This window comes from Aptenodytes forsteri, unplaced genomic scaffold (genome assembly GCF_000699145.1).
Source record: "Aptenodytes forsteri isolate BGI_AS27 unplaced genomic scaffold, ASM69914v1 Scaffold81, whole genome shotgun sequence".
Taxonomy (NCBI): Eukaryota; Metazoa; Chordata; class Aves; order Sphenisciformes; family Spheniscidae; genus Aptenodytes; species Aptenodytes forsteri.
The window spans coordinates 5,045,169-5,060,625 of NW_008795259.1; the positions used below are offsets into that span (position 1 = coordinate 5,045,169).

The following is a 15,457-nucleotide window of genomic DNA, read 5'->3' on the forward strand; positions in this document are numbered from 1 at the left end:
TATGTTGGCTTCACAGCAAATGAGACACAACCGATGTTTGCAACAAGCCTCGTTTCAAACACTCCTACCCAACCCTGCTTGCTTCTAGAGGAACACCACCTCAGCTTAGGTTTATTCAAGACACAAACAGGGTATGGGAGTCTCACCGAGTACTAGGCAGGGCTGGTCTTCGCTGCAAGCTACCACTGTGTTGCAACACAACCTTGAAGAGTCCCCTTGGCACAATGCCCACGGTGACTTGGCAATTACATGCACCTAGGCTGCATTCAGCATTGTGGCAGCCAGCTGCAGTTAAAACCGGCTGGGACCACAGCTCAATCACGATTAGCTGGCACAATGACATTCATGTATTTGTCTCGCTAACTTCAACTCTATGGACAGGAATAAGCAATATACCGGCAAGAAAAAGTGTGACTTGTATAAGCACAAATGCTTTGCAGAAACTGTGCAAGGTAGGACTGGATGCATGAAAAGGAATAGTGAAAACAGAGGTAATGAAGGAAGGAAGGTTACACAGCCATAGAAAGAAAGAATCACACAAGGAATAGCTGAAGAAACACACACGAGAAGGAAAGCGAGTACATGAAATAAGCATGCAAAAAAACCCAAGGAATGAAAGGGGTGCAAGTTACGAGGTACAATTTGGGAGTGGACAAAGATGACAAAATTAGACTAAAATGAATGTACAGAGTCAGGCAGGCATGAGAAGAGGCTCACTAACCCTCCCATGGTTGTTACATGCATAGGAAGGCCATTTGGATGGGACAGAAAACGTTAGGCAAAAAGGATGCAAAGGAGCCGTGTATTTTTTCCAATCAAAAGCCATCTGTAACATATGCTGAAAATGTCTTTTTTCTGCATTTCAAGCATATTAACAGTTTAATATATGATAGTATCGCTGGTGGCACTGAGAACACTGGGCTTTAATGAATCAATAGATTTGTTTCATCTTTAACTAATTTGAACCCTTAATCCTCCTGCTTGTGCAAAGTCTTCTTCCTTCAGGTCAAACTATTAAATAGGCTCAAGAAGTAAATAAGGAAATAAATACCAGAAACCCCATGGGGAACATTTAAATTAAAGTTTTCTAATAGTCAAATCAACTTAATGCCGTGATCACAGGCTCAGTTCATCTTCTTCCCCTCCCCACCCCCCCAACTCTATGGCTAAAGCTGTGGGAATAAATAGCCAAAAAAAGGAAGGGGCTTTGGTTTTCTTTTAGTTTCTTGATGCTTGTGTTGCCCTAGATTTTTTTTTTATTTTAACTGCTCTCATTATAGACATACAGGAACTTTTAAAACACAAATTTGTAAGAATCAAAACACATAGCCCAAAACATTGGCCTGCAAATCTTCCCCCGTGTTTCATGCCTGGTTTGCACTCTACTGTACGCCCATGTTGGTTATGCGTCTGACTTTTTTTATGGATATAAATTATACTGGTGCAAACCCTTGCGTAGACAAAAATCTTGCTGATATAACTGTCTTCCACCAGCACAACATATTTCAGTTAATGAGTCAGAATATACTTTGATATCAGTTTAAATGGTTCCTCCTGGGGGGAGGATTGTTTCTTTACTGTTAAAGTGTAGGTAAGTTCTGAACTTTTCTCTTCCCTTACTTGGGCTTAAACCAATCAAACCCATATCTAGTATTTCTCATCCAGAAATAATACAGCTTCTTTTCATCACCTTTTTGACTGCTGATCCCTTTCTGTGTTCTTGCTTCGATTGTACGATCATCAGAAAAGGGTATATCTAAAATCCTCTTGAAAGCAGAAGTTCTGTTTCAAGCAACAGCAACCGGAGGATCAAACACCTCCAATCTTAAAAGAAAAAGAAAGAAAACTGACTTGAAAGTTTGAAGCTAACAAATGGTTTGTAGTTGGCTGACACACTTGTATTTAATATTGAGGAAGCAATGACTTTCTGGCCTCCAGTGGAGCATCTCCTAGACAGACAGGCACACAACAAAATGAGGTCTTAATGCTGTGAGCTTCTTGAGAATGCTACAATAACATTCTGGCAGACTGGGCTCCCTTGGCTCCTGTACTCGCTGCAATTTGAATATCTCTTTCGGTTTAGCGTGATGCTTGGCAAGTTTCCCAACCTTACATTATCTGGGAAAGGAAGACAAGAGAAGCTGGTACGTTCAGGGAGCCTTTGAAGAAGCTTCTTCACAGTTTGCTCATAGCAAAACAGTTGGCTGCGTGTAGGAGAAGTGTCAGGACTCCAGCTTAGACTGCTAGCTTGAAAAGGGTTTAACTGAATTGCATCCAGGCACCGAGATGCTCAGATACCACAGCAATGCGTGTGGTATAAGAACCTAGATAGAAGAAGATTAGATAACAAATCAGACAGAATTTTGCATGTGATTTCCTGGGTTTGTCTAAACTTATAGCAGCAACAGTTAATTATAGGAGGTTCTGAAGGCAGCTCCTGGGTGGGTTATGTCACTTATACATTAGATTCCAGCCATAAATTGCCAGCTGAGAGTTACCCCTGTGGCAGGAAGCCCTATTAATGCAAAGCCCAGGGGTAGGAGCAGCAGACATTGGTGATGGAAGATCTGGGGGAGAAGAAGCAGGTTGACAGGAATGGCAGAACTCCAATGAAAAGAGCATCAAGATGGGCACAGGTCATCACCCAAAGAGAGACAGACGCAGGAGGTGGTTGCACCCAGGAGTTATTTGTGGTCATCCTCTAGATGATTGCTGTACGTACTTCCAGATCTAGTCCCTCTCCTTCTACCACACGTGAATCCGTCAGCTCCTATAATCACTTCCTCTGGCTCTTAAGCAAGGGCAGCTCTTTAATTGCAGATTAATGCTCTAATGAAATTCTTGAGGCTACTTTGAAGTGACTGGGCAAGAGAGAGTGGCCTTTCAGCGGCAGCTGCTGGCGTAAGAGTCACTGCGCACATTGCTGTACGGGGAAGGCGTTGCCTAACACTCTCTGTGCGCAGCAGGATCCATCATTTTTTCTCCGGTAGTGCCTCAGGGCACATCTACATGACACAGCGCAGCACTACACAGGGATATTTGAGCTGCCTGTAAACAGTGGTTGCACTAGTTTCACAGCTGGGATAGTTAGCCCACCTGGAGTACTACCCTAATATACCTATAGCGCTTGCAGCCCTATACTTGCCCCTGAGCTGGCTTGTTCAGTGCAAGGTCAGCTCCCTCTTCCTCTCCATAGAACTGCACTCTGCTGCGTGGACCCACCTGCACTTAGAAGTATTTAAAAAAGTAAATGATAAAGTTTAGGACCTTATATCAATTTTGATCTGCAGTTTCCGATCTGTGGGATCTTATTTATTTTAGAAAGTGGGAAAGCTTTCAAGCACTGATTTGATAGGTAATGCATTTATTTTTTCTTGGCCGATATTCCCGATTTTGTTTTTTTATTCTTTCCTTTGAGTATCTGAAATTTTGCATGAAATTTCTACTCACTTGGAAACACCAACACATGAAGTAATTACCAATCTTTCCTGCCTAAGTTAACGGCCTTCTCCTTCCTCATGCTATTAGTTCAAGGTCACAATGATAGATTTAAATCCTTCACGGATTTTCATCTGACTTGCTGTCCACAGAATTTGTTCAGTAAAAGATCCAATTTCCATTGGCATTCTCCCTTTCAAAGGATGTCAACAGGAAATATAAATGCTCAGCCCTTTGTGAATGATCTGCAAGGACATGCAGGCTTATGAAAAAAAAAGCAGCAGTTAACCAAATCCTTTAGTTTCTGTTTTGAATGACTGGCCATAGGAATGCAGGCTAAGCTGTATTTCAGCTGTTCCCAAGGATGTGTATGTGTAACTTGTTGATAGCGGTAGGTACTTCAGGCTCCAGTGACAGCTATGTGACCACTCTGATGATCATTGTCCTGTAGCAGAACCAGCCCCTGCCTCCTCTCAAGAACACCAGGCACGAAAGAAAACAAAGAGGGATCTGTTTTTTCAGAGGACTGGCACTCGTACCTCCTGCTCTTTACAAAAAAAAGAGAGGTCCTAGGTCACCTCAGCTCTCACCCTATGCTCCCAGCAACCATTAGGTTGTAAGGAACTGCATGACTTGCTCCAGAAATTGATGTGAATGTCTGATACCTGGGAGAGCTGAGACTTCTGCCTTACAGGACCTGTAGGGGATCTGATTGATGGGAGCAAAACTCAATACCCAGAACACCAACTTACTTCATTGGGAACTACCCATCACAACCAAAAGGAAAGAAAAGCCCACCACAGCCTTAAAGTTTCAGCGTTACATTTTTAAAATCTTACCGGTGTCCAAGGTATATGTCTTTCACAGTAAAAATTACTTGGAGTGCACTGTGAATGCACAGACACAGATCAGTGCTGAACATCTGGTTAAAATAAATTACAGTCTTATTTTGCAAATAAAAGTTCCTAGGGTCTACATGACAAAGTCTGGCCAGCATAACTATCTCATGGGGAAAAAATCACATCCCTAGCCTACAAAGATAACTATTTTGGCATGATTCCCTTCCCCACTATGTAGACTTACATAGACTTACACCAAATAGAGGAGTCCTTTTGCCAGTATAACTCACATTGTTTGGGAGGTACTTTGACCATGCTGGCAGACTCCTGCAGCTGGTATAAGCCATGTCTCCATTGAGGGATTTGGCCAGAACAGTGACACCAGCAAAGCCCCTGCAGTACAGAATAACCCTTTTTCTCCTGCTACTAATCTCTAACATTTTTCAGTTTTAAAGCTTCCTGCTAAAAGGAAACACGCAGAATTTGCGCCCTTTCTTGTATCAGCAAGACATTTCTTTTTACAGAGGAATTCAAGTGTACATATGGGTAGGAGGTCTGTCGCTTCCAAACATCCCCGTAGTACTTGCTTTTGGATGGGAGAAGATCCCACTTCTCCTGTAGGATGCCTGTTGTTTGTTTGGTGTTGGTTTTGGAGGTGGAGGGGCAGAGGTGGTTTGCATTATATTAAGTCTTCATATTTTGGTTTTGTGTGGTGGCATTTGAATAAATCTAATGGTCATAGTTAACGGATTACAACTGTGTATGCAAATGAATTTGAGCTGTTTTGAATAACAAAACAAAGTCCTTTAGTCTGTTTGTGAATGGTATTCTTACACTCTGACTCTTCCTTGTTTTTTCATATGGTCCCTGTTAGCTCTTACTGATAACACTTGCCAAAGGACTTTCTGAATGAACCCAAAAATTCATGATTTACCAGCCGACCCTAACCTATGAACCCCCCATAAGGCAAGGCAACTCATAAAGCTATCTTGGCTTAAAAGTAGGATTCAGCTCATTGTGGCAACAGGCAGTTTTCACCTGTCCTATTTAGACAGTTCATTTTGTCTAAATTCCCACTTGCCTCAATCTACGCAGACTCTCCTCATTACTTTCCCTGCTCCTTCACCCTCCATTTGTCTCCCAGGTCTTGTGCTTTTGCGCAAGTGCTGAACAGAACAGAAAGGACAAGAAGGAGGAGTGGAGGGGAGGCACCCAAACCAAAAACAATCTCTTCTGAGCAGATGCAGACCAGGAAATTCCCCTTATTTTAATTTCCCATTATCACTTAGCTGTGAAATGATGAAAATGTGGAGCAAGCCACCGAGAGGCCTCCACTCTTGCGTGCACCGTGTTGGAAGCGGGGCACTTGCAGCTTGCTCCATCAGGCTGCCTGACTGCCAGGACATGTCTGCCTCCCCTACAGCTAACGCTGACACACAGTACCCGGTGGAGTACAGCACCCAAGGGCTGACTTAGGAAATGGCAAGAGAAAGCAATGACCGAAAAATGCTGCCTCTTCTCTGCCTCAAATAAGGCTTTTACAGGTGAGCAGAAATGGTTTGGGCTGCTAATGAGGTGTAGGCTGCCAAAGAAAACACGTGCGCAAATTCATATTTTCCAGGTGGCTGCTGGTAGAAGTGTAACTGTCCATTGAAGTCTACAGCATAAGCTTTTTTTGCACTTACTCATTAAATTGCAGTGAGGTTACTTTATCATAACATTAGCCGTGTTGTCTCATTGGCCCTGTAAATCAGTTGATTGTCACAAGATTCAGAAAAACCAAGAGCCTGCTTCAAGTCATGTGAGGAACAGGTGGCACTTCTGCAGAACGTGCTGGTAGCTCTGCATGACCTGTTGCCGCTGGAGTGCCAAGGAGTGCCAAGGCCACCGCTCCAGCTCAGTGTTACTCTTGCTCAATGCCGAGCGCGAGTTAGTCAAGCTAAAGGGATTTGGATCAGAACTGAGTGTTGAGACAACAAACACAGGATGGAGTGTTTCCCTGAGGGATGTTAAAACAAGAAGCAGAAGAATGCATGACTGGTCCCTCGTGGTTCAGCCAATGGGACAACCTGCTGAGACTGGTTCGATTTCACCCTTCTCGTTCACACGTGTGCTCTGCCTTTTCTGGCCGAGGCCGCCCCGAGCCAGGCCCTCCTCACCAGACTGACAGCCTTGCTGTCTTGCTTTCCCCTCTCTACCTCCGCTAATACCTGTGCCTCGAGCCCGGCAGAGCTGGATATGCTTGTTAAATAAAACCCTCGGTGGTCTTGATGACAAACGCTGTGCCACAGCACTTCAAGCATTTCTACAAGCAGCTGCTTTCGGTTCCCATTTCTCAGGCAGTTACGTGATTTAACTCTTTTGCGGCGGCCCGAGAGCGGCACGGGCAGCTGGAGCAGGCAGGGAACATAACGGGGGATGTGTTCACGTTTGCCTCTACTACCAACGTACACGCTGCAGCCAAATCTTGAGATTTGGGCTTTTAAATTAGGTAGGCTATTTCCAGTGTAAGGGCTCTCATATTGAAAGTAAGTTACAAGCAAGACGGAGAATTTAGACAAGATTTTGAGAGAAACAGGCCTGCATTGTCATTCAGACCCATTTTGTCATTATTTTCATTTTAAAGTCATTCTGAAGATTTGACAGGGGTCCTAATGCATCTAGCTTCTTTTCAGAGCATGCAGGTGTAAGAGCGATGTTACGGGATGAGATGAGTCCCCCCAGCAGCTCTGTGACACTTGTTCTCTCCTCCAAAGTGATCCACAAATCCATAAATGAGTGTTTGCTAAGTTTACTGTTGTATGTGAATGTAAACTCTCTAGAATGGGTTTGATAAATTTGAGTAGAAGGAGAAGAAGGTGACTTAAAACTGAACGGTTCTCACTGCAACTGAGATTCATGAAAATATGTGCAGGGACACATTTGTTTTCTAGGTACGAGTTACACACAGCTTCTAGCACTCTACCTAAGTAGGTAAATAAAAAGTTGGAAAATAAAACTAAGGCTCCTAAATATTGATGCAAACAGATAGCAAATTAGTTGAATAGGATTATCAACCCACAAAAGATCTGAAAAGAAAATTGTGAAGGATTGAGTAGAGCAGCTTTGACCATGTTGTTTGAACATCGAGGGTTTTGTCCAGAAGACCTTCTCACCTTCTTTCTCTCATTAATGCTAATATTGCTCTCTCAGAAGTGGCACCCATTAAATACTACCAGCTAGCTGCTGTAGTGACATTACAGCTGTTACGCTGATGCCAGAAATACCTCATTTTAGTGTGGGCCTTTCCAGGAATAAGAAAACAAGGCAGCCTCCACTAGGTCTGGGCTTTTGCATATTGCAGAGCCACGTCTAACTGAATTAAGTAGAGACGCCAAGACTAAATTACTGAAACATTTCTCATGCTGACTTGGTTTAACAAGAATGCAGCCTAGTCTGAACATGGCATGGATTTCCATGCAAGCTGAATTATCAACACCTTACGAATTCTGTGTTTAAAGAGATGGCTTGACCATTCTTCGAAGCCTGGGTTTGTCCTTCATCTCGCGGAGGTCCAGAGGAAATCTGCCTGCCAGCAGGGTCACTCTCCGGGAGCGTGGACAAGAGGAATAGTCATCCCCATTGCTGTAACCACTCACATTTATATATTTCTAAGCATATGCATCAGTTTTCATGAGCAAACCTAACCACGATTAGTCCCTGCTCCTTAGATGTCTCCATCTGAGTGCCATGTTTAGTCAGCCTTATGCAAATAATATTTCCACTGATTTAAATTCACACAGACTTCAGTGAGAGCCTGGCAAGACTAGGACCTGCAAGATATGCCCCGAAGATCACAGGCTCACCGAGGCAAGAATTTATACAGATAGATAACAAGGACAGGGAACAAAGAGGTTAGGAAAGACCGCTGTGATGAGAAGCAGTTTTGTCCAAATTCAGAAACCTCAGATATCACTGGAGAAACAAAAGGGTTATGCAGCTAGCAACTAACATATCAGCTGCAGACCTAAGACTCTTTTGGGCATTGTGGAAACAGAGAATTCAGAATAGACCCAAGGGGGGGGGGGGGACATCTGGATGGGGATTTGATCAGGGGTGCACGTGCCAAAGCCACTCCCCAGGCAGGTTCCCCACCCGTGGTCAGCAGGGCTTGTGTGATGACACCTTCTTTTCCTTCCCATTATAATTCGAGAACATGCACCTGGCTGGACTGCCAGCATGTGGGCACTCCCAGGCTTAAAAAGATATCGGCCTCTAAAGATACCGACCTCACGAAACACCACACCTCGGCACAACACAGTCAAGATCTGAGCTGTCCTTATTTGCATGTACTCACGACTTAGGCTTGCATAAAAGACCCATAAACTCTTCGGGAAAAGAACAGCTACAGATTTGTCTATTTTTTGTGTTCCAAGAACTTTTCTCGTTAGCTTCAAGATGACATTTTAATGAGGTTTCACTGCATAGAAAACATGGGACGACTTAACCAGCTCTCTCTGCTCCCTCCCTCCCTCCCCAAACTCTTTCTGCAATGAGTTACCATTCGGGAACGAAAGCTTTTATGAGAATTTATGTCGTTCGTATGGAGGCAGGGGTGAGGGAAAAGTCATTCAGCTGCTAAACCTTGGCATCGGAGCTTATGCCATTCCCTCTCCTGCCCCGTACCGGGTGGCAAAGCCACCTCGTTCAGACCTGTGCAGGTTTCTTCAAAAGCCGTGAGTTAGTATGTGTTTGTTTGTTTGTTTTGGAGTCACGGAGAGGGCAGCGTAAAAAAGCCGCAAGGCAATTCCCGTTCAGTAAAATGGAAGTCTCACTGGCTCTTCATTCAATACAATGTGGCTCAAGAGGATATCCTGTCAACCCAATGATAACGAGGGAAATAAAGTCACTTCCTCACCAGCTGTTTGATTCAGGTAGAAAAAGGAAGCCTTTACTTCCTTGTGTTTGCTCTCCCCACCGCCCCCTCAGTCAGAAATGCCAGGCTGAAACTGCCTTCTCCCTCTGTATTTTCAGTAAGGAGCCGTCAGATCCATAATGCTTCGCTGGGCTCAGCCTATGGGAAGTACGTACTTCTCTGTGGCCGAGAAGCTATGCCTTGCCTCTCAAGCAGGGGTGAAGGCTGAGCTGCAAAAGGACCAAGACTGAACAAACTCAGCTCAGTGCGCAAGCAAAGAATGCCTGTGTAATTAAAGATGACATTTGTTTCTTGGATCAGAGCTGCCGAATTTGGGCCAGCGGAAGAGCGGGGTAGTGTGATCTGGATGCTTTGTTTCGAGACTGCCATGACTCAGTGCACTATTACCCTCCTAATCCTCCGAGGGTGACAAACTCCACTTTTGCCCTGGGCTCCCTGCAAATCCCAGGAACTTCGGCCAGGAACATGCTATGTCCTCCCTGCATATAGTTCAACAGGCAAGAGGGCAGTGAGGGGTGCCCTCAGGGCAATCTTCCTGGCCTGCCAATCAAGCCCAGGTAGGTGAGACAGGCATCTCGGGTGCTTTAGTGCTAAGAGGAGCTTAGGCAGAGCATCTTTCCCTTCCCCACTCCCACATTTCTTGCTTCACAGGAACAGTCAACGTAAAGTTGCATAGTAAACCAGCAATGGACTGATTTGACTTAATAAAAGCTTCTTAAGAAATTACTTTTTAAAAACTTACAGACCTGAATGAAGAGTTCTTTTCCATATAATTTTTAACTGCCCTGATATAATTTTACATCCAGGATATAACTTTCCATTAAATTTTGAATAGGTAGGTCTTAAAAGCAAGGCCTGCAACCATTTTCTTTCCAATTGTGTAAGACTTCCAGAAAGGTTGACCAAGCCAGAACTTGCCTCAGTCTATTTGCCAAGGGGACCCTTGCTTTCATTATAAAGAGTGCTTTTCAGAGGACATCAAGTGTTTCAAGCAATTTTCCTACTCTTATTTGTTTTAGCAGAGATTCTCTTATTTTAAACAGACCGGTTTAGGCGACAAAAATCCAGTGACAAATACATGCGTTTACAGAAGGAGACAAACCTTATGAAACAGTTGAGATTCTGTTTAGGGTTCTCTTTGTGCTAAAATAGTTTTCAGCAACGGGTCATATTTCCCTCCCCCCCTCTCCTTGTTTTAGTACATAAAATGGACATGTGTTTATTTAAAACAGGTTTGAAACTTAAACAAATAGTGACAGGCTGTTCAAACAAGCTTCGGAAATAGGCCTAATCAGGATGTTTGAGAAGGGGAGGGGGAACGATCATAAAGAGCTACTTGTAATATATAGTGCAGACACCATTAGGTTGGGTTCATGTTATTGTTGTAATAATCTCAGACGAAAAAGTACTGCATGCTGCACATTTTTTGTTAACATTCCTCGTTTGAGCCATAGGTTATGCCATACTTTCGCCCTGTCTTCAAGTTCTACTGTAACCCTCCGTCCATCTTCATACCCAATACCAGGAGCTCTACTGAATCATTAGAAATGGTGTCCCAGACAAACTGGGAGGAATGTTCCTAAACTGGGATAGAAGGGAGGCACAAAATACGCTCATTTTGATAGTGATACTGTGTATGCATCGGCTGTCATGAATATACAGAAGTGAGACCTTCCCCACAGAAAGAAACCATGGAAATCTTAACGTTAAAATGTTTTCACATGACTTGCATTTCTATGGGGTTTTTTTTTTTTCATTTCCTCTTTTAGGGTTCTCTTTGTGCTAAAATAGTTTTCAGCAACGGGTCATATTTCCCTCCCCCCCTCTCCTTGTTTTAGTACATAAAATGGACATGTGTTTATTTAAAACAGGTTTGAAACTTAAACAAATAGTGACAGGCTGTTCAAACAAGCTTCGGAAATAGGCCTAATCAGGATGTTTGAGAAGGGGAGGGGGAACGATCATAAAGAGCTACTTGTAATATATAGTGCAGACACCATTAGGTTGGGTTCATGTTATTGTTGTAATAATCTCAGACGAAAAAGTACTGCATGCTGCACATTTTTTGTTAACATTCCTCGTTTGAGCCATAGGTTATGCCATACTTTCGCCCTGTCTTCAAGTTCTACTGTAACCCTCCGTCCATCTTCATACCCAATACCAGGAGCTCTACTGAATCATTAGAAATGGTGTCCCAGACAAACTGGGAGGAATGTTCCTAAACTGGGATAGAAGGGAGGCACAAAATACGCTCATTTTGATAGTGATACTGTGTATGCATCGGCTGTCATGAATATACAGAAGTGAGACCTTCCCCACAGAAAGAAACCATGGAAATCTTAAACGTTAAAAGTTTTCACATGACTTGCATTTCTATGGGGTTTTTTTTTTTCATTTCCTCTCTTTTCCACCCATAATAATATCACCAAGTATTGAACTTTACCCTTGTATTTTTATAAGGCCTGATCTTGAACTCCCTATACAGACAAAGCTCCCATGGAAGTCAGTGAGTCTGCACTGGCGACAACAGGATTTAGCCCAGTCTGTAACATTTTAGGATATTGTGTTACTTCATAGCCTTAAGGAGAAATAAAAGCAGCTTTCCAAAGAGCTGCACAGCAAACTGAGTGTGCTTTTTCAGGTCTGCAACAGCACAGCAGAGTATTAAGGCCAGTTTGCAAATGTCTATTTCAAAAACCAGGCAGCTAAGCAGAAGTTGCCAAATTTTCTCCGGAATGAAGAGTTTGCATTAAAACATTCCCCCCAAAGGTTAAGCTGCTTTCACTTAAGAATATACCTTTGGAAACCCAGGTTTGAAAATGATTGCCTGGAGGAACAAGCATTGAGAAGTAGCAGGAGGCAGACGTATTTTCAGGTCAATCTGTTGGCCAAAGCCTATAGCTGTTCTGTTACCGACTCTTACCTACTGACACCCACTCTTACCTACAACATGCACCAATATTGCTTAATATAATAACATATTTTGGAAGTAAATACCTATTATTTATTTGAATCTCACTCGGTGTCTAGTGAACAGGAGTCAAAATGGCAAAATACTAAAAAACCTTACACGCCCTCTCGTGGTAAAACCACAAACACTCTTATTCTGACAATAACTAGAGATGGCTAATGATGGAGGCTAATTTAACTGCATAATTTATGGAAAATTAACTTGCCTGGAAGGTTTATATTAATAACGGAGACCTTTCTCTCCTTAATTCCTGCTGTAAACCATAACATATATGCATTTTTAGAAGGCAGGTTACCTCCTAACATAATAACATTACAGAACAGCTAAAGGCACTGTAACATAAATGGAGAATGTTAACTTCTACCAAAAATAGGAAGTCTAGAGTAATAAAGGCAGAGACGGAAACCCTGACATTAGATAACTATTTCATGGGTTTATCTCAGTAGTTTGGGAGCAGACCTTGACTGGCTGCACAATAAAAGAGTTGCCCTAAATGATGTTATCAGTTTTGTCACATTTTTGAAGTTATTCAGCTTTGCTATTTACTGCTTTCATGCCATACAGTATGATTTATCTATCTCTCAGGAATGCTCTGAAGCTTCATGTTTGTTAGGAATTGCAGCCTGAAAGAAAGGTGTTACGTGCAGAGTGTCACCAATCTGATGACTGGTCCAGTCAGATCCCACTGTATTTATGAGTCACAAAAACTTTATCTTTGCTACTTAAACAGCCTTTCCATTTGGTGCCTACACGCACCTCCAGACTTTCCTGGAGCAGCTTTACAAAACAGCTCTCCATACACAGAGGACTGCAGCTCGAAGGAGAAACCCAGGGTGGCTTGGGCTGGGCTGAGGAGAGGACTCCCCCTACACCTCACACCAGGTGACTTGTCGGCGGCCATGAGAAGTGGCATCACTGTATGCTTCCCCTCCTCTTCCTCTAGCTGAATGTCTTGGCTGTAGGCTGGAGGGCAAGTCAGACTGATAAGATGATCCCATGGCAAGATAGCTCTTTTTTAGGCAGGACTGTCAGATCAGCTGGTTGGCCCAATGGACCCTAAAACCAGACCGCTGCCACATCCAAGGCATGATTAGCAGGAGCAGAGGACCAAGGTGTCACCCCTTTTGGTGACAGTTGTAAAAGACGGTCAAAGGTGTAACACAACCCTAACAGCTTCAGTTCATATGGAAGAAACATCTGTGGCTACTACGCATAGTCTTCTGAACCCACTCCAAGGGAACCAAGTAAATACTGCCTTATCTTCAGCGAAGCCGACCAGCAATATAGATGCCCCATGTCCAGTGGAAATGAAAGGTTTGGAGAATGAAGGTCCATTTACCTCCCTTGTGTATGTTTGTATATACAACATTCAGGAGCCAAAATGGTGGTACTCGTATTTAAAAATGCTGCTCCTATACTTTGTTAGACTGGGCATGCCTAAAGCAGAATTCATGACTGTAGGTAATTACAGCAGTATTTGTAAAGAAACAGGCAGGAGAACTTTGTGCTAAGCACTGCACAAAAACGTAGCTCTCAAATCACTATTTTAATGGGTTTGCATGGGTTTTTTGTGCCGGCGTGGTTGCTGGACGACCATTGAGCATGAAGAAGTTGCCCTCCCTCTCTGAAGAAGTTACTGCAATTCTAATATTCCGTTATTTCCCTTTCTAGGATGCCTTCGTGGAGTTGTATGGCAACAGTATGAGGCCTTTGTTCGATTTCTCCTGGATCTCTCTGAAGACTATCCTGAGTCTGGTTCTGGTGGGAGCTTGCATCACTCTTGGCGCTTATCTCGGACATAAGTAGAGTCACCCAGTTTATCGTGGATTACAAAAGTCTTTTAAAACAACAAAATAATATTTTTTTTTTCTGTAGCACAATGATATTTTATGAGCAAAACAACTTCCCAGCTAAAGATTAAATCAGCTATTACTGCCAAAGGAAATATCATTTATTTTTACACTGCAGGAAAATTATTTATTAAAAGATATTTACATTTTAACCTGCTATTTTCAGAAACTCTGCAAGTTGTATCTGTCATCACATCACGTTGTTATTCTTAACTTCAATGAGGGTCAAAGTCTATTAGGTTCTTTTGTTAATTAATGCAGCTGGCTGGATTATTTTATCTCTGAAGAGCAAATACACTGTCAAAGACCTACCTGCTTACACTTACGAGGGCAGTTACTTGAGCTGCTAAAGCCTGCGCAGTTGTGTTGATTTTCCTTGCATTTTCCGGATGGCTGGGAGGGAACTGAAAGACAAGGTCAGCGTGAACAAAGTTCTCACCCTGTCCTGCTGGCAAGAACTGATGGAGTAAACGATTCAACATGGTACATACGTGGAGTCAAGATGGCAACTTCTTGAAGGACACCTGGCTATACCTACAGGAGAACAGATGGAAATATGATTGCCTATGCCTTGTAAACATGCGTTTTCAAGTTACCAGTTGTGCCATCACGTCATAATCACAATACCCTAATACATGTCAACTCGAATACTTTTTTTTAATAGAATTGTGAAGTTAAATCTTTGGGGCTTGCAGGAAATTGCTGTTCCAATGATTTTCTCAGCAGTAAAACGTTTTTTGCGGCTACTGACACAGAAACATCAGGAGACCTTAAGTGCCTGCTTCGACAGAGCAGAGCTGGAGTCTGAAGACCTGACCTGTGTCCCACTTTAGTGGGCTCATATCTGCAACTAATCCTGTTTACTTACTGAGTTTCTCCAGGGGTTTGAAACCAATTAGATGCGGTCTCTAAATCCCTGAAAGTTGAAAAAGATCTTAATTTTATTTGGCAAGAAGCAGACCTCAGCTGAGTTACAGATTAGCTCTGACTATCCTTGTTTATCAAACTGGACACCAAAATCAAGTTCATTTTCATAACAGGAAAAGAAAGTGAGCTTTATCCTCCTGTCCCTCGCCCTCAAAATTATTTAATGCTAATAATTTCCTAGGACTGTCTACAGAAGAAAAGATGATGAAGAAACTGCAAATCCTCTCTCTGGACAGAAACTCTTTGACACCTTGATCGCGCAGGTGCCTACTGTCGTTTCAAGCTAAAACAGGGTGGAGGAAAAGGGGGGGGGTGAAGTCATCTGCTCATGTTACAAAATGCAACTCAAGTAAAATTAATGCCGAGTACTCAGTATACAGTTTTATAAACAGACCTGTGTTCTGAAACCAGATGTGTCAGTGCATTTTAAAGCGGGGCTTTCTGTGCGCTCGGAGGGGGCCAGGAGTCCGGACGAAGCCTAAGAGTCTGAAGCGTGTCCCACAGGCTGCTCCGAGGC

The 15,457-nt window shown here is 43.1% G+C and overlaps 1 protein-coding gene across 1 annotated transcript in view; it reads left to right on the forward strand.

Moving 5' to 3' along the window:
• The window catches only part of BCL2 (BCL2, apoptosis regulator), a 95,325-nt gene extending 80,489 nt beyond the window's left edge, over positions 1–14,836 (forward strand). The window contains 1 exon segment of the mRNA XM_009279206.1: positions 13,835–14,836. Within this exon segment, the coding sequence (XP_009277481.1) occupies positions 13,835–13,969 (135 nt within the window). The 3' untranslated portion in view covers positions 13,970–14,836.
• The last annotated feature ends 621 nt before the right edge of the window (positions 14,837–15,457 follow it).